At 35.4% G+C, this 27,284-nt stretch overlaps 1 protein-coding gene across 16 annotated transcripts in view; it reads right to left on the bottom strand.

The window, feature by feature from the left end:
- The window catches only part of CEP128 (centrosomal protein 128), a 446,086-nt gene that overhangs the window by 355,040 nt on the left and 63,762 nt on the right, over window positions 1-27,284 (bottom strand). For 15 of the 16 annotated variants that reach the window (XR_010130804.1, XR_010130805.1, XM_063698091.1 and 12 more), the window contains one exon: window positions 11,890-12,006. Coding sequence is in view for 14 of the 16 variants with exons in the window: in XM_063698091.1 (XP_063554161.1) it covers window positions 11,890-12,006 (117 nt within the window). In the remaining 2 variants the exon portion in view is untranslated. Of the gene's footprint in view, window positions 1-4,216; window positions 4,308-11,889; window positions 12,007-27,284 lie in introns of those variants that run through there. The other variant, XM_063698095.1, reaches the window with a different exon arrangement.

A 27,284-nucleotide genomic window follows, 5' to 3' on the forward strand; every position in this document is an offset into this window, starting at 1 on the left:
AGTCTTATTTTTATAGAGTTGAATTATGTTTAATTTAACTATGATTGAATTCTTGAAGAATGTTTATGGAATTTTGAATATATCATTGTAACTACTATATAAACTTCAAATAAGTTAAAATTGTTTAACTTTTACTTTCTGTCTTCAGGAATGAGAGCAGTAGAGTAACACAAGGTATAAAAATCTTGGAGTAAAATTTACCAAGAATGTTATATGCAGCTGAACAATCACTTACATTTGGAAACGTAAATTTCTTTAGCACCTGTTCAGTGAGTTCTGTGTGATAAACACTGTACTACATGTCCCAGAAACAAGGGTAAACGAGATGCACAAAGCCCCTCCAATGGAGTCTACATTCTTTGGCAAAAGGCATATAACAGCATAAACAAACAAACAATAATTATAGTTTGTGTTAAATGCTATTTTTAAAAATAGAGTAATATGATACATGACAGTGAGCAACGGAACTGAAGGGGCAATTTTAGAAGGCAAGGAGGAACGGGAAAGTTTTCCCTAAAGAGGTGACAATTGAGCCTGAGGAACGAGAAGGGAGAAGTTATACCGAGTCAGAAGAAAAATGTTCCAGTAAGACACTGAGAAGAATCCAATATAGCTGGAACATAGATATCTTAGACTAATAAGTACTGTATGTTTAAAATTTTAGAACAGCTATCAAAAGAACAGAAATATAATCTACAGCTCCAAAGCAAACAGAAAGTATAAAAATGAATATATAATATACTCCACTCCAAATAGAAATGGGAAAAAGAAACAAAAAGAGAAGTTAAAAAAAAAACAAGATGATAAAAACACTTTAAAATATTCCAATAATCGCAGTAAGTATAAAATGACTAATGCAACCATTAATTTATAAAATAAAGTTATTTTTAACAAGCTATAAGGTGTTTTGTAAGAAACATGGAAAAATGTTTGAAATACTAAGGAAAGATTAAAGAGGGAAAATGATATGCCATGAATAAAGTAATCTTAAGAATGTTAAAATCAAGAGGCACACTAGGTAATATTTTTTAAATAATTGACCAAGAAGTAATTTAATTATACATAAGATACCACATGCACAAAACAGATAAAAGAAAACTGACACAAATCACACGGAGAAACTGATAATCTCTATAATAATGAGAAGCTTTAGATACATGTACTAAGAAAACAGAAGAATAGAACAAAATTCACAAATGACCTATTAAATTTATATATGTGTGTGTGTATGTATGCATGTATGACATGCACAAGCACATAAAATTCTGCATCCAAAACACAGAAAAATATTTGTTTCTTACTCTGGAGTACTTACAAAAAATTGGTCATAGAATTAGGTCAAAATGGAAGTTTCAACAACTTTCAAAGGAGTTAAATTAAAAACAATAAAGAGTTTAAAAATAAGCATACATACATCTCTGAAAATACCAAAAGACATTCCTAAATAAGTTTTGAGTTATAGAGAAAATTGTAACAAATTATAAAAGATTTTGAAAAAAAACTACCATAAAAGTATAACAAAGCATATGGTACTTTGGTTAAATTTTCATTATTCATTTTAAAAAAGCAGAAAAATCAATCAAGCATTCAATTTTCAAGCCTAAAAAATAAAACAGAATAATCCTTTAAATGAAGAGAAAGAGACAGTAACAGAGTTAAGAGCAGAAGTTAATGAAGCAATAAACAAAGCCGGTCAAAAAGAAAACTAATAAAATAATACTATTTCTAGCAAGACTTTAAACATGAATTACCAAATTGACTTAATAAACAGGCTATACAAGCCAATAAACATTAAAAAAAATTAGTAATCTGCAGCACCAAAAAGATATTAGACACAAATTGTTTTATGGGTAAGTTTCAACAAACATTCAAGAGATAGACAATCCCTCTCTTACACAAAACTAAACCACGAAATAGGAAAAGAAGGAATCCACCTAATTCATTTTATGACACTAATGTAACCATGCTTCTAAAACCAAAAACGTCAGTGCAAGGAAAACTAATCTCCATCATAAACACAAATATAAAAATCCTAAGAAAAAAATAGCAAGTTAATTCAGCAATGTATAAAAAAATTATAATCAAATAAAGTTCTCAGGAATGCAAGGAGGGCTCAACATCTATTGATGGAATCAACCATATTTAAATCAATATATTTAAATATCCAAAGTTAAGTGCACAGCAAGAATATTTGATAAATTTCACAACCCATTCATGATTTTTAAAATAAATAAATAACAGCAAACATCTCTTGGCAACCTAGGAATAGAAGGCAATGTTCTTAATGCGACAAAGGTTAGCACTAAAAAGTAGGGGCAAACACCATACAACAACATTTAACACTTACGAATCATACAAATATAGAAGTAACACAAGAATTCTTGCTATCTTTGCTTCTATTTAATATTAGACTTCAGGTTCTAACCAGTGCAATAAGATTAAAAAAAAAGAAAAGAATTATAAAGAGACTAAATTGCCTTTAATTTCAAATGATATGATTATCTATACACTAAGATAGTATGTCAGTAAAGCTATTAAGAAATTATAAGGACTAATAAGGGCATTGAGCAAAATTGTTGGATACAAGAACCATATATGAAGCCAGTTGCAACCCTGTATACTAAAAATAACCAATTAGAGATGCAATTTTAAAAAAAAAATCCCATTCCAGATAGAAAGAAAAACCATAAGGTACCTAAAAATAAGTCTAACAAAAGAGGTCTAAGACATTTATACAGACAATTATAAAACATTATTGGAAAACATTAGAAAAGACCTTCTCTTTAAATTAGTCTGTACTTAATACAATTGCAATAAAAATGCCAGCATCATTTTTCATGGAATAGGACAAGAGATTTTCATTATCATTTACCAAAAGATAATAAAACCTATAATAATTAAGAAAGAATTATATTAGTATAGGGCTACACAAGCAAATCAATGGCAAAGCATATAGAGGTCAGATAGATATTGTAGGAAACTAGATATACAACAGATGTGGCATTTAAATTAGAGTGGAAAGAACCAATTTTTATTCAAAAATTATGCTGAAGCAACTGATGAGTCATATAAAAAGCAAATTAGATCCTTTCCTCTCTCCTATTAAAAAAAAAAAATCCCCGGGGGAAAGAGAGAAATCCCAAATAATCCAATATTTTTAAATGAGCAAAAGTCATACATAGGCACTCTATGTAAGCACAAATGCAAACTGCCAAGAGATGTGTGAATAGATGCTCAAATTCACTATTAGAGAAAAGTGAAGAAACATAAAAATGAGTTAACACTTTATACTGATCAGGTGGCAAAAACTTAAAGAATTATAACCACTACTTCTGGTAAGAATGTGGGGGAAAGAGCTACACTCAACCATTGCTGGCAGAACAACGTGCAGTTTCAGAACCTCTGGAAAAATAAGATCTACCAACGGCAATATAAGATTACATTGGAACCATGTCAGCTAGTTGGATGAACTTCCAGAAAGCATTGGCGAAAAAAACGAAAAAACAAGCAGCAGAAATGTATACAAAATGTGATCTCATTTTCTAAAAACGAATACATGACCAAAAAGTCCCCATATACGCAAAGGTGTATATATAGTCTATATACATCAGTCCAGGTAATTAAAAGCAAACAGAAAAATATAAAGGGATACCTTCCAGGCCGTCAACATGAGTTCCTTTTTTTAGGGGTAAGAGAAGTGGTTCATGATGAAAGAACAGAGTTGGAAGAGATGTAGGAAAAAAATCAGCCATGTAAATAAATAAATAAGCCTGTATTGTAAGAGAATGTTTGAATATTTCATATGATCACATTTAGTTACATTAAAAAATGCTTTTTGTACTAAATATTTAATAATGAAATGTTAAAAGAACTACATGAGAAATAAACCTAGTTAAACACAGGACCAAAACAGTGTATTAATGTGGTCACTACTTAACATATTAAACAAATATTTAGTAAGTATTATCTTCAAATACTAGGAATGCAAAGTGTTCAAAATAGGTAAAATTAAAAGAGAGAACATATCAAGAATCAGTAACATAAATAATCGGGGACAAAGCTCTCACATATGTATTACCAGAAACTGGACAGTGAAAGAAAAAAAAATGCCATCTTTTCAGAAGAAGAAAAATAGTCAATGGGATTAAAGCTGGTTAAAAGAATAAAAAGTGTGGCTCAAAATAAGCCCTGATTTATACTATACACACAACTTTACCCCGTGAAGAATAAACACTGGAGTAGGAGTTTTAGGATTTTCACTTGCTACACGCATTCTCCAACAAAGTAGTACATGTGTGGTTGTCCTGTTGTGATAGTGCCTTCAGCCTCTTGGTGGTTTGAGGGCTCTGACACCCTGCCTGTGTTACTCTCTGCTTACCGAACCCCATGGGGCTCACACAGTCCTGTCCAAGGACTCAATTCCAGGGCTTATGTCCTAACAATGAGAAAAATAAAGTACATCCTCTGAGTTTTCCTCCTGCTTTCCACAGGATTGTGTTTGACTTTTAAACTTTCATTCACATGTAAACTCTATTGGTCCTTCTCAAAGATTAGAGAGGCTGCTGGGATGATCAATGTGAGGGTGATTTTAATGGGCATTTATAACATCTAACAATATCATAGGGAAAGGAAAACTTATGAATAACTCTTCAAAATATGAATATGAATAACTGTATGCAAAAATGTACGAGATGACTACAAAAAAAAGGGGCATTGGTTATGGAAACAAGAGGGAGGCAAAGTGAATGATCAAACAAAAGTTTTACAATTGAACCTTGAAAAGGTAAGCAAAGGTGAGTCCAAGATCTGCCAGCCTTGGAAAGGCCTCCATGACTCCAAACAAAGTAGGGGAGTCTGGAAAGGAAGTGCAGGAAAAGGGGTTAATGAAGCCAGGTTAGAATATTTGCCTGACTAGGTTATCCCCTGCTGTGCGATACTCGAAATATCACAGAAGCCTCAAGGGAGACGCAAAAGCTATTAAGAACGCATTAGAAAAACATCCTAGGTTTCATGGAAGCTTCTCCCTTAATGAGTACAAACTAAATACATTAATAAAGGGTACCCGAGGCTTTTCTTATGTGGTATCTGTATTACTCAGCATCTCTGGGGCCATAATTACATTTCTGGACAAAAATGAATAGCTACTTCTTCATTAGGTTTTTCCAAAAAAATGAAGAAAAATGTTGGAAAAAAAGTATCGATTACTTTAATTTTTCTTCATATGGCCTCAGTTTATTGATGAGCTTCACATAACCTGGTTGTCCCTCAGAACAGACTAAAAGCCACTGAGCTGAGCTCCCATCTTAAACACTTAATTTCTCACTTAAACTTCACCATCGTCTATTAAGATTCTATGCCCTTGCCTATCCCACAGACTTCCCCATGAAACATCTTTTAATTTTAAGGCATCTATATCATACGTAAGCATAGAATATTGTTGACACAGATAAGGGAGAAACTACTGACTTAATATGCTATAAAATGCTCTGAAGAGGGCCAGGCATGGTGGCTCACACCTGTAATCCCAGCAAGTTGGAAGGCTGAGACAGGCAGATCACTTGAGTCCGGAGTCTGAGACCACTCTAGGCAACATGGCGAAACCTGTCTTTACAAAAAATACAAAAATTAGCTGGGTGTAATGGTGTGCCCCTGTAGTTCCAGCTGCTTGGGAAGCTGAGGTAGAAGGATCGCTTGAGCCTGGGAGGTTGAGACTGAGTGGGCCATGATCACACCACTGCACTCCAGGGTGGGCGAGTGTGACCCTGCCTCAAAAAAATGTTCTGGAGTGTGCCTGCATGTGTGTGTGTGTGCGTGTGTGTGTGTGTCCAGCATTTATCTCATGGTTTTCTTTTCTTTTTTTTTTTTTTTTTTTTTTTTTTGAGACAGGGTCTCAATCTGTCACCCAGGCTGGAGTGCCGTGGTACAATTCCAGCTCCCTACAACCTCTGCCTCCCGAGTTAAAGCTATTCTCGTGCCTCAGACTCCCAGGTGGCTGGGATTACAGGTGTGCACCACCACACTAATTTTTTTGTTGCTGTTGTTTGTTTTTTGTATTTTTAGTAGAGACGGGGTTTCACCATGTTGGCCAGGCTGGTCTCAAACTCCTGATCTCGAGTGACCTGCCCACCTCAGCCTCCCAAAGTGCTGGAATTACAGGCGTGAGTCACCATACCCAGCCATGTTTTTCATTTTAAGTAATTCAGCTGAAGATGAAGAAATAATATTCAATGTATATGAAATAGCCAGTAAAAAATGAGTCAGGAGTTTCCAGGATGCAAACCAGAAGTTTACATTTTTATCTAGGATTTTATGTAAATATTGAACCTGCAAAAAAGTGGTTTTGGCTTTTTTTTTTTTTTACAGTTTTTTTTTTTGTTGTGTGTTTACAGTCCACATACCTCTTTCCCAACACTACAACCTACCAAGCCTACCCCCACTCCACTAAATTAACCAAAGTTATTATACTATCAAGCACCTCATCAAAAGGAGTTTATAGTATGATAATTTACCTCAATGTTATATACTTGACTGTGTACACAGAAAAGGCTGATGGGTATAGGCTTAACAACACTTGAATTTAGGTCGGGCGTGGTGGCTCCCTCCCGTAATCCCAGCACTTTGGGAGGCCAAGGCGGGCAAATCACTTGAGGTCAGGAGTTTGAGACCAGCCTGGGCAATATGGTAAAACCCAATCTCTACCAAAAATACAACAAAAAAAAAAATCAGCTGGGCATGGTGACACCTGCCTGTAGTTCCAGCTACAAGGGAGGCTGAGGTGGCAGAATCTCTTGAACCCAGGAATTCGAGGCTGTAGTGAGCCGAGATCATGCTGCTGCACTCCTGGGCAACAGAGTGACCCCGTCTCAAAAAAAAAAAAAAAAAAACAACAACAACAACAAAAAAAACACGAATTGAATTAGTAAAGTTCAAAGTATCATCTACAATTTAAGAAAGATAATATTAAAAGAATATTGTCATACAACCCATATAAAATACTCATCTCTCTTAAAGAAGAGACTTCCATGAGATAACCAAACCAGGTTGTTTAAAATACAATGTATGAAGGTCCTTATCAAATAAAGAAAATCTGGCCATACTGCCCAAGGTAATTTATAGATTCAATGCCATCCCCATCAAGCTACCAATGACTTTCTTCACAGAATTGGAAAAAACTACTTTAAAGTTCATATGGAACCAAAAAAGAGCCCACATCGCCAAGTCAATCCTAAGCCAAAAGAACAAAGCTGGAGGCATCACACTACCTGAATTCAAACTATACTACAAGACTACAGTAACCAAAACAGCATGGTACTGGTACCAAAACAGAGATATAGATCAATGGAACAGAACAGAGCCCTCAGAAATAACGCCACATATCTACAACTATCTGATCTTTGACAAACCTGAGAAAAACAAGCAATGGGGAAAGGATTCCCTATTTAATGAATGGTGCTGGGAAAACTGGCTAGCCATATGTAGGAAGCTGAAACTGGATCCCTTCCTTACACCTTATACAAAAATCAATTCAAGATGGATTAAAGACTTAAACGTTAGACCTAAAACCATAAAAACCCTAGAAGAAAACCTAGGCATTACCATTCAGGACATAGGCATGGGCAAGGACTTCATGTCTAAAACACCAAAAGCAATGGCAACAAAAGCCAAAACTGACAAATGGGATCTAATTAAACTAAAGAGCTTCTGCACAGCAAAAGAAACTACCATCAGAGTGAACAGGCAACCTACAAAATGGGAGAAAATTTTCGCAACCCACTCATCTGACAAAGGGCTAATATCCAGAATCTACAATGAACTGCAACAAATTTACAAGAAAAAAACAAACAACCCCATCAAAAAGTGGGCGAAGGACATGAATAGACACTTCTCAAAAGAAGACATTTATGCAGCCAAAAAACACATGAAAAAATGCTCACCATCACTGGCCATCAGAGAAATGCAAATCAAAACCACAATGAGATACCATCTCACACCAGTTAGAATGGCAATCATTAAAAAGTCAGGAAACAACAGATGCTGGAGAGGATGTGGAGAAATAGGAACACTTTTACACTGTTGGTGGGACTGTAAACTAGTTCAACCATTGTGGAAGTCAGTGTGGCGATTCCTCAGGGATCTAGAACTAGAAATACCGTTTGACCCAGCCATCCCATTACTGGGTATATACCCAAAGGACTATAAATCATGCTGCTATAAAGACACATGCACACGTATGTTTATTGCGGCATTATTCACAATAGCAAAGACTTGGAACCAACCCAAATGTCCAACAATGATAGACTGGATTAAGAAAATGTGGCACATATACACCATGGAATACTATGCAGCCATAAAAAATGATGAGTTCATGTCCTTTGTAGGGACATGGATGAAATTGGAAATCATCATTCTCAGTAAACTATCGCAAGAACAAAAAACCAAACACCACATATTCTCACTCATAGGTGGGAACTGAACAATGAGAACACATGGACACAGGAAGGGGAACATCACACTCTGGGGACTGTTGTGGAGTGGGGGGAAGGGGGAGGGATAGCATTGGGAGATATACCTAATGCTAGATGATGAGTTAGTGGGTGCAGCGCACCAGCATGGCACATGTATACATATGTAACTAACCTGCACATTGTGCACATGTACCCTAAAACTTAAAGTACAATAATAATAATAAATTAATTAATTAAAAAAAAAAGAAAGAAAATCTGGCATTCATGTGACTTAGATAGCACATGAGTAGCTGAGGCTCAAAAAAGGAAGTGGATTCCTGGGCGTGCATGGCCCTTTTGTTCAAATCAGGACAAGAAACAGAAATGAGTGAACAATTCTTTAAAACCCCTACAGAGAAGGAAAATGGCTTTCCCTTGACCAATTTCCAATGATTAACACTGCTTTTTCATTAAATGGGAATAGGTAAAGCTCTGAGGACCTAAGGACCTGTGAGATAACTAAACAGCAGCAGATTTTAGCCAAAACCACAGAATGCCTCCCTGTAATATATTATACCTTCAAATCTCTGCATCCTGTAATTTCAAATAAAAACTCTTAATGTCTTAAGTTTTAAATGTCATATTTTTCATTAACATTGAAAGATACATTTTAAGAAGGCAAAAGAGCACAGTGACTAGAAGTTCAGGCCCACCTGCTCAATTATGGATTTAATTTTTCACCATAAACAGGAAAAAAATGCATCAATTACTATTATCATATGGTATAGGAATTTCCATAAGTATTTTTAACAAAAAGAAGGGAAAGTGTTTCCTCTCCTTAAACATGACCTTTCCGGAACAGTTTAAGCCATTTAACATGGGAGCAGGAAAATACATCAGCTTAATCTTTCCTAGCTTCCACTACTCTGTTTATAATCTAAAACCACTTTTTAAAAACGTATAGGTCACTGCTTATATTAAAGTGACAAAATATGAAATTAAATAGTTCTTATCAATAGTGATCTCCTATTGTATTGTCAGAGATGGAATTCCAAATCACAGCTGAAGCTTTTAGTCAAATTGACAATTTCAATGCAAATACCCAGGCTCTGGTATCTTAAGAAAAGGGGTGGGAAGCAATCTTTTTCTCCCTCTTTCTTTGTAATTTTGTGCATTCTGCAAAGAGAGAAGAAAATAAGTACAGAAAATTTCTCTAATTTTCTCTTGCAGAAAAGAACAATTGTCTCTTTAGTACTATTCTTATGCTCACCAGATGTAATTTGCTTTGAGAACAAATGTATAAAAATCAAGGTTAAAAAAAAAAAAGCCTACCCACATGCTGTATCTAATTATTCAACAACATATCCTCTTCAAAGTAATTACCAACTTACAAGGGTATGCCTTCTTTTGTGAAATGGAAGGAAATGGAATTTCAGAAAACAAAAGCAGATTTTTCTATCAGCTTACATTAAATTTCAGTGTTGCAATTTTTGTTCCTAATTTTCAATTAACAGTGAAAAAAACTTTAAAAAATCTGTCGATTGATAAAGATTAATGATCTACAAGCACACATAAGTGTATTTTTAGAACTCTTAGAAAAATCATTTCATAAATGAAAAGAATTCCCATTTATTTTGAATCTTTTGTGTTTCTTGTTGTTTCTACTTTTTATATTTTATGTATAGACCAAAGAAACACTTAAAGGGAATTTCAACAATATTCTAAAATGATAGTAACAAAATATAACCAATATAATAAAATAAAAATCCATGAGTGCACATAACAAAAAGTTCTTTCTTATAGTAGGATTCTATAAATGTAGAAGGAATCATAAAAAAATTTTTAAATCACTATCTGGCACTACTTATAGTAGTGATTGTTTCATATGAGTCAATAATAGATGCTAAAATTAGTGAGCAAAAGTACAATAGAAATTTACAATAGAAAGTACAATAGAAAAGTACAACAGGATATGTTCAAGTCCCAAAGATAATTTTATTTTATAGGATAACTTAAATTTAAATAACTTAAAATTATTTAAATAATTTTAAGAGAATAATTGTAACTTTACAGTGGATAAATCCACCCGGTAGGCAACACAATAATCAAGTGTTCAGTTTTCACCAGTAATGTAACAAATCAACATTATATGACTCCTGATATGATACTATGGGAAGGACATAACTCCAATTATCTGAGTCTCAAGCCAAAAGTCCATAACCTGAATCTAGTCATGAAGAAACATCAAGAAACCCAAAATGAAAGCCATTCTACGAAATAAATTGTTTACACCCTGAGAAGTCATCACTCATGATGACTGAAAAACTGTTCCAGATTAAAGGAAACTAAAGAGACATGACAACTAAATGCTACGTGTGAACCTATATTTTATCCTGGATCAGGAAAGGACACTACTGTAGTAGCAAAATTTGAATAAAACGTATAGATTAAGCCACAGTATTTTACTGATTTTAATTTCCTAATTTTGATTGTTATACGGTAACTATAAAAGAAAACATACATATCAAATTATTTAGATGAAAAATGATTTATTTTTTAATCAGTTGACTTTAAGATTCACAGATAAGTATGTATATCATGTCTGCAAATTAAAAATGTTTCACAAAAAATTACATATATGTGGATGTATCTAGAATAAATGAAGCAAGTCTGGTAAAATATGAATAATAAGAGAATCTAGGTAAATGTTATACAGAAATTCTTTATTCTAAATTTTCAACTTTATCTATGTCTGCAATTTCAAATTAAAAAGAGTACCTTAAGGGTAAGTATTCTCCATTTTAAATTGGTTTGATAATAACCTAATTCAGGAGTTGTCAGACTTTTTCTGTAAAGGGCCAAACTGCCAATACTTTAAACTCCATGGGCCATATATACTTGTGGGCTACAACTACTCAACTCTGCCACTGTGTCACAAAAGCACCCACAGACAATCTATCAATGAATAGGAGTGGTTGTGCTCCAATAAAACTACTTACAAAAATAGACAATGGGCCAGCTTTGACTTGTGAGCCATAGTTTGATGACCCCTGGTCTAGTCTATGCCCAGAAAAATTAATCAGAATAATTATACTTTCAGTTAACATTTTCCAAGCATATGACAAACAGTATGTTAAGAGCTGTATTGGCATTAATTCATTTATCCTTGCACTAATCTAATTAGGTTAATACTATTATTATTTCCATTTTCCACAGACAAAACTAGCGCCTAGAGAAGTTAAGAAACTTGCCCAACTAACGTCACATGGACAGCAAGTATGAAACCAGGGAGGTCTGATTCTATACACTGAACTATAACCAATATGTGATATTAATACTTCTCAGATGGGTTGAATTATACTGTCACATGCAATAACCATTTTAACATGGCTAAATAAACATCCAAATTCAAGATTTACATTCCATGAAAGTGTTTTTCACAAACCTCCTGTAGCTGCAGGGACATGAGTCCCAGTTGACCCTGGCGTCTTTCCACGAGCTCCCTTTCTGTGCGCATCTCTCTCTCTAGTTCCTGAAGCCGCCGCTCCACCCGATCTGAAACCTTAATAAGAATTCAGAGAAACAGCAGCATTATAGAGCTAGCAAGCAAAACAGACTAAATTGAGAAGATAGTTTTATAGCAGATACACTACTGCTTAAAGCATTTAAGATTGTTTTGTTTGCAAAGCCCTTTCTAATGACGCTAACATGAAATAGCTGGCCAAAAAACTTACTGAAAGTTACAAAAGAAAGTCATCACTGATCTCCAAATAATCTACACCTGGATCCCAATAAATGCCTCAAATTTTTTGAGGTATGATATAATAATTCAGTAGATCAGAGTTAAAAGTAATACACTAGAAAAGAGTGCCCTCTGGTGAGTTAGAATGAAAATACCAATTTTGCTAAAAATTGCATTTGTTAGCCAATTAATGATAAATTGTTCGACCTAATTAGTTCTTTTCTATTTTTATTATCCATGAGCATGACCTGCCTACGAAGGTATTGATGTTTATTTGTAGTAAATAATTAAGAGGGCTTTATATTAACTTATCAATCTTTTCTACTGCAATCTGCTAAAAATAAAACAAGCTATAAAAGATCAAAAACTAAAGTCAAACTGAAAATGTTTAATCGGGACTCTAAACATGAAAGAATTTTTCTCTCTGACACAAAATTCTCCTTACTAAAAGTTGCATAAATTCAAACATATCTCATGTATTTCATTATACAGCCCACTAAATAAAATTTACAGTATTGACAATGTCTATATTTGGTACAGAAGGACACAGAAGACATTTGTATTCATATAAGAGAAGCAATAAACACAGCTCTGTTATAAGAAATCTTTTGTCACCAATTATTTATATGACAAAGAATCAAGAAAAGTCCTGATAAGGAACCTTATTGGGGTCGTGTAAATGTTCTAAACTGAATTAGGGAGGTAGCTGGATAACTCAGTAAATGTATGGAAAAAAAAAAGTTAATGAATTGTACACTTAAAGCATTAATTTTACGGTGCATTATAGCTCAATCAAGTTTTAAAAAAATAAATAAACATAAGTTTACTTAGGCAGAGCAAAAGTTTACTTTACTCTTGAACAACAGGGATTTTAACTGCAAAGGTCTACTTATAAGTGGATTTTCTTCTGCCACTACCACTGCTGAGATAGCAAGACCAATTCTTCCTCAGCCTACTCAACTTGAAGGCGGAAGACCTTTATGATGATCAACTTCCACTTAATGAATGGTAAATATATTTTCTCTTCCTTATAATTTTCTTAATAACTGTTTCCTTTAGCTTACTTTATTATAAGAATACAATATATAATACATATGCAAAATATGTGTTAATTGAGTATGTTATTGTCAAGGCTTCCTGTAACCAGTAGGCTATTAGTAGTTAAGTTCTGGGGGAGTCCAAATTTATACTGTATCCCCAGACTCTGCCTTCAAATAGCTTGCTATCTATTGAAGACTGACAATGAATGAGTAGTTAAAATTTCTCTGATTAAATTCAATAAGTTGAATGACTTCTATATTTCAGAAAAGAAGGCTGCTCTTATTAGAATCCTATCAAAATTAAACCAGTCCAAGTAACCACATACTGAAATCAATATCCAAAATTATTTAGACATCAGCAACTTTGTCACCATAGCTAATACATATGATGATACAGAGTTACTATACTTGGAAGATTGTTTCTCAATTTTTTTTTTTTTTTTGAGACAGTCTCACTCTGTCACCCAGGCTGGAGTGCAGTGGCGTGATCTCTGCTCACTGCAACATCTGCCTCCTGAGTTCAAGTGATTCCCCCGCCTCAGTCTCCCTAGTACCAGGGATTACAGGCACCTGCCAACACGCCTGGCTAATTTTTGCATTTTTAGGAGAGATGTTGTTTCACCATAGGATGGTCTTGAATTCCTGACCTCAAGTGATCCACCCGCCTTGGCCTCCCAAAATGCTGGGATTACAGGCGTGAGCCACCACGCCCGGCCTTTGATTTCTTCTAAGTAAAAGTTTTTTTGAAACATAATTTCATGTATTAATATACATATACATTGTGAAATAACTAATCAAGCTAATTAACATATCTATCACTTTACTTAGCTAACATTATTTTTGCCAATACTATAGTCACCATTTTGTACATTAGCTCTCTAGAACTTATTCATCCTACATAAGGGAAACTTTGTACTACATATCCCCATTTTCCTGACCCCTCCCAACCCTGCCCTGCCCCTAGCAACCACCATTCCACTCTCTGCTTCTATGAACTAGACTTTTTGGAGTCCACATTTAAGTAAGATAATGCAGTATTTATATTTTTGTATCTGCCTTACTTCATTTAGCATAATGTCTTTCAGGTTCATCCATTTGTTGCTGCAAATGACAGGATTTCCTTCTTTTTAAACATTGAACAATATTCCATTGGGTGTATATACGTGTGTATGTGTATTTCTTTATCTGCTCTTTGGTCAATAGATACTTAAATTGTTTCCATATCTTGACTATTGTGAATAATGCTGCAATGAACATGGGGTGTATAGATGTCTCTTCAAGACACTGATTTCCTTTGGATATGTATCCAGAAGTGGGATGGCTGGATCATTTGGTAGTTTTATTCTTAATTTTGATATTAACATTTCTCTTACACAACTTCTGACATAGGTCCCAATGATCCATGCTTCCTGGTATTCATGCACTTGTGTAATCCTCTACCCTTGAGTGTAGGCTAGCCCTAGGGACTTTCTTCTAATAGAGAGGACACTGCAGAAGTGATGGGATGTCACTTCCATTATTAGATTGCAAAAAACTGACTTCCAATTTGCTAGCATATTCTCTCTTGCCAGTCATCTTCTTGTCTGCTTGTTCTAATAAAGCAGGCTGCCATGTTATGAGATGCTCTACGGAGACGCCACATGTCAAAGAAACAAAAGAAGCCTTTTAACAGGTCATGACAAACTGAAGTCTCAAATCCAGTAACCTACAGGGAACTGAATCCTGACAATGGCTTGTCATTCCAGTCAAGCCTTGAGAAAAATGCAGCCTGCAAGTGACCCAGAGCCAAAGGACCCAGCAAAGCCACACCTGTCTCTCAACCCACTGAAACTGCCAAATGAAATGCTGTTTTCGGCCAGCAAGTTAGGGGAAATATGTTACATTAAATGCTAATTGTACATACCCAGACACCACGACCATCCCTATGGACCCAGTATACAGGTCAGCCCCCACAGACGCAGGCATCAGGCCCACCTCCAGGAACTCAGGTTCCAGATGCACCTCAGTACTAGACTGGCCCCTGTAAGCACAGGCTTTGGGCCTTCCCCCATGGGCCCAGGTACCAGGCCCATCCCAGCACCAGGCAGACCCCAATAGACTTAGGCTCTAGTCTCACCACAGTGCCAGACCAGCTCCTATGGGCATAAGCTCCAAGCCTATCCCTAAGAACCCAGGCACTAGGGACACCCCCTGCAGACCCAATCAACTTGCCCCACACCAGTAGACCCTTGTGCCAGGCCAGCCCCAGAGGAGCCAGGATCCAGGCCCCCCACAGAAGACCCAAAGTCAATGTCTGCCCCAGTGAATACAGGCTCCAGGCTCAAACTCATAAACCCAGACAACAGGCTAGCCTCTGGGACCCAGATACCAGCTCAGGCCATCTGCTGACCCAGTCACAAGGCCAGCTCCCAAAAAGATACCAGCAGCAAAGCTCATTAATGAGCCCTGCTAGAGAGCCTACCAAAAATCTCTGCATAGACTCATTAAGTAAAGGGAGTCCCCTGCCAAAGCCAGTCTATAAAGTCTGGAAGAAGTGCCTGCTTCTTCAAATGCACAGAAACTAAGGCCATAAGGATCATAAATGATCAGGGAAACATGGTATCACTAAGAGAATAAAATAAAGCACCAGCAAGCAATCCCAAAGAAATGGAGATCTTCAAACTGCCTAACAAAGAGTACAAAATAATCATCTTAAATAAGTTCAGTGAGCTACAAGAGAATACAGTAGTCCCATTTTACTCATGCAGGATACACTGCACAATCCCCAGCAGATGCCTGAAACCGAGGATAGTATCAAACCCTATATATACCATGAACAATTTTTCCCTTCATAATTTCACAGACAGTAAATTTGTTCATATCACAGAAATTAAAAATCTCAGTATACATTTTTTTCTTTCCTTACTAAGTTGAGAGTTTCACATTTTCAATTAGAAGAAACACTTTATGGCTTCTCTTTGGCATTGCCAAACTGTCAACCTCACTACTCTGCACTTTGAAGCCATTATTTAGTAAAATAAGGGTTACTTGAACAAAAGCACTATCAGGTTACTGAGACAGTGAACCTGATAACTGACATGACTGCTAAGCAACTAATGGGTGAGTTGTGTCTATGGCATGGATATAATGAATAAAGGGATGATTCATGTGCCAAGAGGGATGAAGTGAGACTACTGAAGATTTCATTGCTCTACTCAGAATGGCATGCAATTTAAATCTTATGAATTATTAATGGAATTTTTCATTTACTATTTTTATATTGCAATTGACCACAGGAAGCTGAAACCATAGAGAGCAAAACTATGGGAAAGGACAAGCTTCTGTACAGACAACAAAATCAGAAAATTGTTGCATGAACAAAATTAGAAATTCAGCAGAGATAGAAACCATCAAAAAGAACAAAACGGAAATTCTTAATCTAAACAACACAATGACTGAATTGAATAATTCCAGAGCAATCTTGAAGCAAACTAGATCATGAGCTCAAAGACAGGTCATTTGAAATTGCCCACTCAGAGAAACAAAAAAAACAAGAAAGAAAAAGAATTAAGAGAGACTATGGAATTTATGAGATACTATCAAGTAAAGAAATTTACTCATAATGGAAGTCCCAGAAGGAGCAAAGAAAGAGAAGGAGATGAGAGGAGTTTACTTAAAGAAATAATAGCAGAAAATTTCCTATATCTGGAAAAAGAACAGCCAGATCCTTGAAGATCAAATAACTACAAATAGATTAAATATAAAGAGATCTTACTGAAACGCACAATAATCAAATTCTCAAAAGGCAAAAACAAAGAGAAAATGCCAAAAGCAGCATGAGAGAAACAACTCATCACATACAAGGGAACCCTTATGAGACTATCAGTGAATTTCTCAGCAGAAACCAGGAGAGAATGAGATGATAAATTCAAAGTCCTGGCAGGGGGTGGGGGGAGGCGGGTGCTGCCAACCAAGAATATCATAACCATTAATTTGCCTTACAAGAAATATAAAAGGGAGTTCTTCAAGACAAAATGAAAGAATGCCAATAACGTAAAAGCATATGAAAGCATAAAATTCACTATAAAAGTATGAATATACTCAAATTATAATACTCTAATACTTATAATGGTAGTGTTTAAGTTCCTTTTAACTCTAGTTTAAAAGACGAAAGTATTAAGAATATAGCTGCTATAATTTTAATGGATACACAATATTTAAAGAGGTAAACTGTAACATCAATAATGTAAAATGGGAGGGGAAGTTAAGTGTAGACTCTGTATGCAGTCAAAGTTAAGTTGTCATCAGCTTAAAATAGATTGTTACTAGATATTTTATGTAATTACCATGGTAACCACAAAGAAAAAAACTTGTGCATATTTAAAAGACAGAGAAAGCAGTCAAAGCATACCACTACAGAAAATTATCAAATCACAAAGGAAGACAGAGAGAAAAAAATAAATGAAGAAACTATAAAACATTCAGAAAACAATTAAGAAAATGGCAGTAGCAAGTTCCTACCTATAAATAAATGTTTTAAATGTAGACAAATTAAATTCTCCAATCAAAAGACACAGAGTAGCTACATAGACTTTTTCTAATGACCCAACTGTATGCTACCTAAAGAGACTCATAAATAGACTTTAGAGACACAAATAGACTGAAAAATGAAGGGATGGAAAAAGGTATTCTACACAAACGGAAACTAGAAGAAAACAGAGGTAGCTATACTTACATCAGAGAAAATACACTATAAGTCAAAAAACGTAAAAAGAAACAAGCTCATTAAATAATTATAAAGGAGTCAATTCATCAAGAGGATATAATAATTGTAAATGTATATGCACCCAATCAGAGCACCTAAATATATACAGCAAATCTTAATAGATCTGAAGAAAAAGATTAAACAGAAATACAATAGTAGTTTTGTGGACAATGGACATATCATCCAGACGGAAAGTCTATAGAGAAACATTAGACTTGATCTACACTTTAGAACAAGTGGACCTAACAAACATATACAGAACATTCCATCAAACAGCAGCAGAATACACATTCTTCTCAAGCATGCACAGAACATTCTCCAGGATAGATCATGTTACGCCACAAAACGAGTCTTAACATATTTAAGAAAGTAAGTGTCTCTTTAGATCATAGTGGTATAAAACTAGATATAAATGAATAGGAAAATTCACTAATACGTGGAAATTAAACTACACAATTCTGAACAATCAATGGGTCAAATAAAAAATTTAAAAGAAAATGAAAAAATTCCTTGATACAAATGTGAACAGAAATACAACACACCAAAACTTATGGGATGCAAAAAAGCAGTTCTAAGAGGGAGTTTTATGGCAATAAATGCCTACATTTAGAAAAAGATCTCAAATAAATAACCTAACTATACCTCAAGAAACTAAAAAACAAAATTAAACTAAACTAAGCCACTGTCAGTAGAAGAAAGGAAATCACAAAGATTGCAGCAAAAATAAATGAAACAGACTAGAAAAACAATAGAAAAGATCCATGAAACTAACAGTTGTTTGGGTAAACTTTTACTTTAGGTTCAGGGGTACATGTGCAGGTTTGTTACATAGGTAAACTTGTGTCACAGACGTTTGTTGTACAGATTATTTCTTCACCCAGGTATTAAGCCTAGTACCCAGGAGTTATTTTTTTCTGCTTAAAGTTAGTTTTTTGAAAAGATAAAGAAAACTGACAAAATGCTAGCTAGACTGAATAAGGAAAAAAACAGTAATGACTCAAGTAAATAAAATCAAAAGTAAAAGAGGAGACATTACAAATGATACCACAAAAATACAAAGTCTTATAAGAAAATACTATCAACAATTTTATGCCAACAAATTGGATAACCTAGGAGAAATGGGTAAATTCCTAAAAACCTACAACTTACCAAGACTGAGTCACAAAGAAACAGAAAATCCAAACAAACCAATAATGAGTAAGGTGATTGAATCAGTAATCAAAGACCTCCCAACAAAGAAAAGCCCAGAACCTGATTACTTCACAGGTAAAATCTACCAAACATGTAAAGAAAAGCTAATGCCAATCCTTCTCAAGCTCTTCCAAAAAACTGAAGATAAGAGAACATGTCCAACCTCATCCTATGAGGCCAGCAGTACCCTGAGACCAAAGACACTACTAAAAAAGATAATTACAAGCCAATATCCCCGATGAACACAGATGTAAAAATCCTCTGCAAAATACTAGCAAACCAAATTCAGTAGCACATTAAAAGAATCATTACACCAATCATTACACCATGATCACTTAGTATTTATCCCCAGAATACAAAGCTGCAAATCAATAAGTATAATATACCACATTAACGGAATAAAGAATAAAAATCATACAGTCTTCTCAATAGATGCAGAAAAAGCATTTAATATAATTCAACATCCTTTCATGATAAAAAGAGAAACTTCCAATAAATTAGACATAGAATGAATTTATTTTAGCATAATAAAGGCCATACACAACAAGCTAACAGCTAACATAGTACTCAACAGTAAAAATCTAAAAGCTTTTTCCCTAAGATCAGAAAAAGCCACGGATGCCCAGTATGAACACTTCCATTCAACGTAGTACTGAAGGTCCTGGCCAAAGCAAGTATGCAAGAAAAAGAAATAAAAGGCATCTAATGAGGAAGGAAGAAGTCAAATTGTCCCTGTTTTCAGATGACATGATCTTATATATAGAAAGCCCTAAAAAGGCCCCTAAAAAAAACTGTTAGAATAAACAAATTCAGTAAAGTTACAGAAATCAAAATTCAACATACAAGAATCAGCAGCATTTCTATACATAACAACTCAAAAAAAAGTCCTGTTCACTATAGCACCCAAAAAATACGAAGAAATAAATTTACCTAAGATGATTAAAGATTTGTACTCTGAAAATAAAAAAATATTAAGAAAGAGGAAGTCAGCAATGTAAAATCTTGGTAAAAGAAAACAGCCAGTGGAAAAAAAAATCAAGATATACAGAGAAAGCCACATAATGTAGGCACTATAGACCATGGTAAAGAATTTGGAACAAAAGAAACCCAGGTAGTATTTTTAAACCTGGAGGAATAATTAAACATAATGACAATTTAAAAAAATAATTTGCCTGCAGTGAGAAGCACAGATAAAGGCAGGTATGGGAGCAGAGGGACCAACTTCATTGGATGCCACTGCAGTAAACCCACTGAGAAGAGATGGTAGCTTGAAAAGTAGTATTAGAAGTAGATGGAATTGAGCAAGATTTCAGAAATTAAAGGGACAGGATTTTGTAATGGATTGGAAGTATGGTGTAAAGAAATGGATCTAGATGAATCCTTGGCGACCAACTTAACGTGCTGGATGGAATATGATGCCATTTCCTGAGACAGTGAAGACCAAAGTAAGTAAAAACAGCCCTAAATGAAGGTTGTGGACCTTAACCTAAAGACATATATTTATAGCTTTTGAGTGATGACATAATTCCTAATAATAAGAATTATTTTAAAGAAAGTATATTTTAGAACTTCTTTATTTTTTCTTTCTCTGAGACCTAAGGGAAAAATATTAGAAATGTAATCCAATACTAAAAAATTCGTATTTACCAGAATACCATTATCAACTAAGTTTAAGACTAGAATACCAAAAATTCCTAAATCTCCATATTTGGTTATAAAAATAGCAAAATAACAAGAATAAAAATTAGAATGGCTTTTAAGATTAGTATTTAATGAAAGGTCAAACAAAAGAAAAAGCATTCTGTTTAAAAGATGGTATTCTCGCTTTTCAATATGTTGATTCCTCAGATCTTTAACAATACCTGGTGCTTCAAAGTCCACTTAAATAAATATGTTATAGATCCTGCTGCTGTGATCTATGCAATAATCCTGTTATTCTAAATGCAGTATTGACAGAATTCTTAGAAACTCTATTAATGGTCAACCCTTCCAGAAACAGCTGGATCCATGTTTACATTTTTATTTTTAATAGTGATCCTCCTATAGAAAACTAAAATAGAATTGACTTTTTCCTCCAAAAATAATCAAATAACATGCAGTCATATCACACTCAGCTCAATAAAATCTAGACAACTAATAAACTGAAATTTCCCGTATGGTATAAGGCCTATGTAATATTGACTGCACATCACCACAATTAAGTGTTAATAGAAAATGTTTTCCATGACATCATACTATAAACAATAACTCTTCCCTTCCAATGGACAATTGACATTAGCAAAAAATATTTATGATTCACAAAAGATTAACACATCAAATACTGACATATATGACAGCAACCAAAACTTTTTGTCTCTCAAAGAAAAATGTGTTCCATAAGCTTTCAAGATATATTTTAGTCACTGAGAAAATGCATGATAAACAACTGTAGCCTCAGAATAATACATAATAAATGTGATTAACAGTGCTTACCACTAGAAAGTGAAATTGGCAAGAAATACGGGCAGCCATTTATTTTCACTTTATGTATGTATAATATTTAAGTTTGCCACAGTGAAGGTGCATCATTTTGGTAATTTTATTTTAAACTTAAATCTGAAGCGGGGGAAACAGCTGCAGTCTCTGAGAAGCTTAACACTCAAATAATGAAACCATCTTCTCTGACAGCAGGTTATGAATTCACAAATACAACACAATACATCGACCAGTTATAAAACATAAATGTTGACTTCAATTGGAATGTGTCACAAAGTCTATATTAAGCCCTGGAAACAAACATCATGTGGCCTTCAGAAGACCTTCTTAATTCCAACAATGTTATTATTAAGTTTCACTTTGGACATTTTTTTCTTAATCAGGACTATACACACCCATAAGAAACTTGAGATGCCCTTCGTGCAATTATGAGACAATCTTACTTTGACAGCAAATTACACAAAGCACAAAACAAGGTGTAACATCACAACTTGATGTAAGGAACTGGCACATGAACAATTCAACTGAGTGTACAATTATGTGGGCACAATTTTCTGGGTTTAGACAATATAAAAGGCTGTGTCCTCATGAGCTGGGCAGAGGGGATAGCTGGGTAAACTAGCATGTTTTATACAGCAATTACACCAATGAGCTGGGCACCAGTGAGGAGTGACATCCAGTTGCACTTTATGTGATATGGAGTCATTCTTGATGCATGGCAATAATTATGTGAAAGAGTTTGAGCTCTCTCTGAATTCAGCTAACTGCTAACTTTTTACTCAGTGGCTACATTTTAAATACAAAGTAAAACTGTAGACTATATATAGATAATACTTACTAGTTTTATTTGCTATGTGAAAGAAATCCAAACAAAATTATAACTGTTTATTATGGGTTCTCTTGTCACGTGGTGAAAGGTGAAACAATAAATGTAATGTGCACTATGCAAATTAGTACTATTAAACCCCAAATTGAAACCGTCCTAACTATCTAATAGTTTCAAAAAACAGCATGACAGTACAGCTGGATATGACCATGGCTCACTCAGCTTTACAGGGACCTCAGTAGAATATTAAGGATATCTGAATTTAGATCAAATCCTGTTTAGAAGTAATATAATTTGGTGGTGTCCCCACCCAGATCTCATCTTGAATTGTAACTCCCACAATTCCCACATGTCATGGGAGAAACCCAGTGGCAGGTGATTGAATTATGGGGGTGGGTCTTTCCTGCACTATTCCCGTGATATTTTTAACATCACGAATATTTTAAATAAAATATTTTAAATAAAATAAGAATATTTTAAATAAAATTGTTTTAGAAACGGGAGTTTCCCTGCACAAGCTCTCTCTTTTTGCCTGCTGTCATCCATGTAAGACGTGGCTTGCTCCTCCTTGCCTTCCATCATGACTGTGAGGCCTCCCCAGCCATGTGGAACTGTAAGTCCATTAAACCTCTTTCTTTTGTAAATTGCCCAGTTCGTATGTCCTTATCAGCAGCATAAAAACAAACTAATACAACAAGCATGTTCACAAGATGTATATCTATATAGCAAGTGAAAGAAGCCTCAGGCAACAGTTGAAAAACTTAGTCAAATCTTGTGCATTAGAAAACATACCCTGGGTGCAGTGGGGTGGCTCACACCTGTAATCCCAGCACTTTGGGAAGCTGAGGCAGGCTGACCATCCGAGGTCAGGAGTTTGAGACCAGCCTGGCCAACATCGCGAAACCCTGTCTCTATTAAAAATACAAAAATTAGCCAAGTGTCATGGCGTACAACTGTAATCCCAGTTACTCAGGAGGCTGATGCAGGAGAATCACTTGAATCCAGGAGGTGGAGGTTGCAGCAAGCTGAGATCACACCACTGCACCCCAGCCTGGGTGACAGAGTGAGACTCTGTCTCTGTCTCCAAAAAAAAAAAAAAGAAAGAAAGAAAGAAAGGAAATAGGAAACATAGTAATGACATCGGATATATAAAAGAGATTAAAGGAGTTTCACTTCCAGAAATAGCAGACTAGATAATTCAGTTGAAAGTAACTAGAAAGCTAGAAAGAATATTTTAAATGTAGTTTGTTTGTTTGTTTCTGAGACGGAGTCTCGCTCTGTTGCCCAGGCTGGAGTGCAGTGGCACCATCTTGGCTCACTGCAAGCTCCACCTCCCGGGTTCACGCCGTTCTCCCACCTCAGCCTCCTGAGTAGCTGGGACTACAGGCGCCCACCGCCATGCCCGGCTAATTTTTTTGTATTTTTAGAGAGACGGGATTTCACTGTGTTAGCCAGGATGGTCTCGATCTCCTGACCTCGTGATCTGCCTGCCTCGGCCTCCCAAAGTGCTGGGATTACAGGCGTGAGCCATCACGCCTGGCCAAATATAACTGTTTTTTAAAACACTGGGAAGTTAAAAAGTAATAAGGAAATATAAGAATAACATGCAGAAGAAAGAAACCCGGAGAGAATGGTCTATCCTTTAGAACGACTTTTTCCCCTGAAATATCAGCTCATTTCAGAAAAGGCAGCTGAGACACTGAGAAGCTGAACAAAGTTTTTACCAGATTCTTAAAGTTAAATGAGAAAAAGGGTTGAGTTGAGAGACTTGCAAGTAATGGGTCCCTGATTAATCACTCTCTTAGCCTTTGGACTGGAATCCTGAAGGGCTATACACAAGTAGTAAGGGTGAACCAGAAATACTTAAGACCCAGTACCAAAGTTTATTAAGTATCTCAACAACAAGTAATAAGATAATCCAAGATTGCTACTGACCCTAGTCTATAACAAAAAGTAAATGTCTATATTCTCATACGTAATAATGTCCTAAGCCTCAAATTATCTATTCAAATTTTGTTGGCAGAAAATAAAATAGGCTTTCTGTCATCAAACAAAAATAACTAGAGAATCAAAAATAAACAATAGGACAAAACAATTTGATCAAAGTTCAAGAAAAGCAAAGGATAACAGACAATCGAAACAGACACATTGAAGATCTAGATAATGAAGCTATGAGACACAGATAAACAGACTGATGATTCTGGAAAACAATTACAAAGTTAAAAACAATCAAATGAAAATTCTAGTGCTGAAACTTGCAATGACTTAAAATGAAAATCAGTGAGTGGGTTTAATAGGCTTGCCTCAGTTGAAGAGAGATTAAGTTACTAAATACAAAAATAAAAATTTCCTTTCTAAAGGAAATTCTAGATGGGATACTTTCAGGTACATGCACACTCGCCCTAACGGGAATTTTAAAATATGTTCTTAAGGTAGATGTGCAATCTGAAAAATGCAGGAAGGACTGAAGAACAAAAGACAGTAAATCTAAGGGTAAACCTAAATAAACCATTATTGCATAAAATAATAGTAATGTCTTCTAAGGCTCAATTAAATACAAAATTAAATAACAAAATAGCATAAAAGTGAAAAGCGGGGTTTATGGAGTTGAGGTGCTATATAGAAGAAAATATTCAAAAGAAAGAAAGAAGAAAGAATTAAAACTGACAGAAATGAGCATAAGAGACAAAGGGGATGAAGTCAAAAGTTCAAGATTATATGAAATGTGAAGTCCTAAAAGATGAGACAAAGAATAAAAGTAATTTTTGAAGAGATAATGGTACTATAAGCAGCAAGCAACAAGTCAAAACACACACGCACACGCACACACAACTAAGCTTATCACAGTAAAACTATAAATAAAAACAAAGACAAAGAAGAAAAACCCAAAAGCAATTAGAGAAAAAAATCTATTACACCTTAAAAAAAAAGCATCAGGCCGGGCGCAGTGGCTCATGCCTGTAATCCCAGCACTTTGGGAGGCCAAGGAGGGTGGATCACAAGGTCAGGAGGTCGAGACCATCCTGGCTAACATGATGAAACCCCATCTCTACTAAAAATACAAAAAATTAGCTGGACATGGTGGCACACGCCTGTAGTCCCAGCTACTTGGGAGGCTGAGGCAAGAGAATCGCTTGAAGCTGGGAGGCAAAGGTTGCAGTGAGTCGAGATCGTGCCACTGCACTCCAGCCTGGGTGTCAGAGCAAGACTCCCATTTCAAAAAAAAAAAAAAGCATCAATAAGACAAGTGTCTGGTTTCTCAATAGAAGCAATAAAACCCCCAAATGATTAAATTTCTTTAAAATACAGAATAGAGGGAAAATGGCCCATCTAGAATTTTATATCCAGTGAAAATTTTTCAACATAGAAAGTGAAAGAAATTTTCAGACACATACAGAGAAGATTTTTCACCAAAGCACACGCTCTAAAGGAAATTCTAGACGGGATACTTTCAGGCATATGCACACTCACCCTAAAGGAAATCTTAAAATATGTTCTTAAGGTAGATGTGCAATCTGAAAAATGCAGAAAGGACTGAAGAAAAAAAAACAGTAAATCTAAGGGTAAACCTAAATAAACCATTATTGCATAAAATAATAGTCATGCCTTCTAAGGCTCAATTAAATACAAAATTAAATAACAAAATAGCATAAAAGTGAAAAGCGGGGTTTATGGAGTTGAAGTGCTATAAGATCTTTGCATTTTCTGGAAAGAGCTAAAAGAATTAATTTATATTAGTTTTGATATTTTAAAGACACATGTTGTAATCCCTAGGTTAACAAAGGAATAAAAAGATATAATTAGAAAGCTAATAGATGTGGAATACAGAAAACTGAAAACTAATAAAAACGAAAAAAAACACACAAAAAAATGGAAATATAGTAAGTGGGTACAAGAGAAAGCAAATAGTAAGATGGTAGATTTAAATAAATGAAATCAACACTTACATTAAATGTAATACAGCAAATCCTCCAAATCAAAACAGTGTTACACTGACCTTTAAAAAAATATTTAATGATACCCTATAAAATAGCATGAAAGATATCAAATTCAAGAAATAAGTTGTAAAAAAAATGTATAAGATATAAAACTTCTTCAAGTGACATCAGCAAGCTGGCCAACTAAAAGCTCCTAGCACTTTTCTCCACCACAAGAAAAGGCACGCACGCAAAAAACACATTTTGAACCAAAATAACTACAGGAGAGCAATGAGAACAGCAAGGTAGCCACAGAAATTCTATAGGGCACAAAAAGCCAGAATGGCTGCACAGGGAAGGAAAGGAATCACCTTGCCTCCACCATCTCATCCCCCCAGTTGGGGTCAGCCCTACCCACCTAGGGACAAGCTACTTCAGTCACTGCATATCCCCATCTCAGTCACTGCTATATCCTCACCTTAAGACCAAGCTGAAGGGATGCCCCACTCCCAGGGACCCAGAGCCTTAAAGTGCTAGAACAGTCTCACAACAGTTGCCACAGACAAGACAATACCCACCCCCCACCGCAGGTACCTCAGGCCTCTGGCATACTGGAGAATTTATGCCTCTGGAGCCAGAGCAGATGTGGCACCCTACCGCCTGGGTACCTCAGACCTCCTACATACCAGAGAAGTGGCACCCCGCATGGCACAGCCGAGGTAGTGCTCTGTCACACAGGGACCTCTGGCCTCCTACACACCGGAGAAGTCTCCTTCAACACCATGCCATTGGTGAGGCAGCAGCCCCTCCCCCAGCAGGGACCCTGGTCCTCCAGCATATTAGAGCAGTTGCGCCTTCCAGCACACAGGTGACATGACACCATATACCCAGGAATCCAGAGGCTC

Source organism: Gorilla gorilla, chromosome 15, assembly GCF_029281585.2.
Source record: "Gorilla gorilla gorilla isolate KB3781 chromosome 15, NHGRI_mGorGor1-v2.1_pri, whole genome shotgun sequence".
Lineage (NCBI taxonomy): Eukaryota > Metazoa > Chordata > Mammalia > Primates > Hominidae > Gorilla > Gorilla gorilla.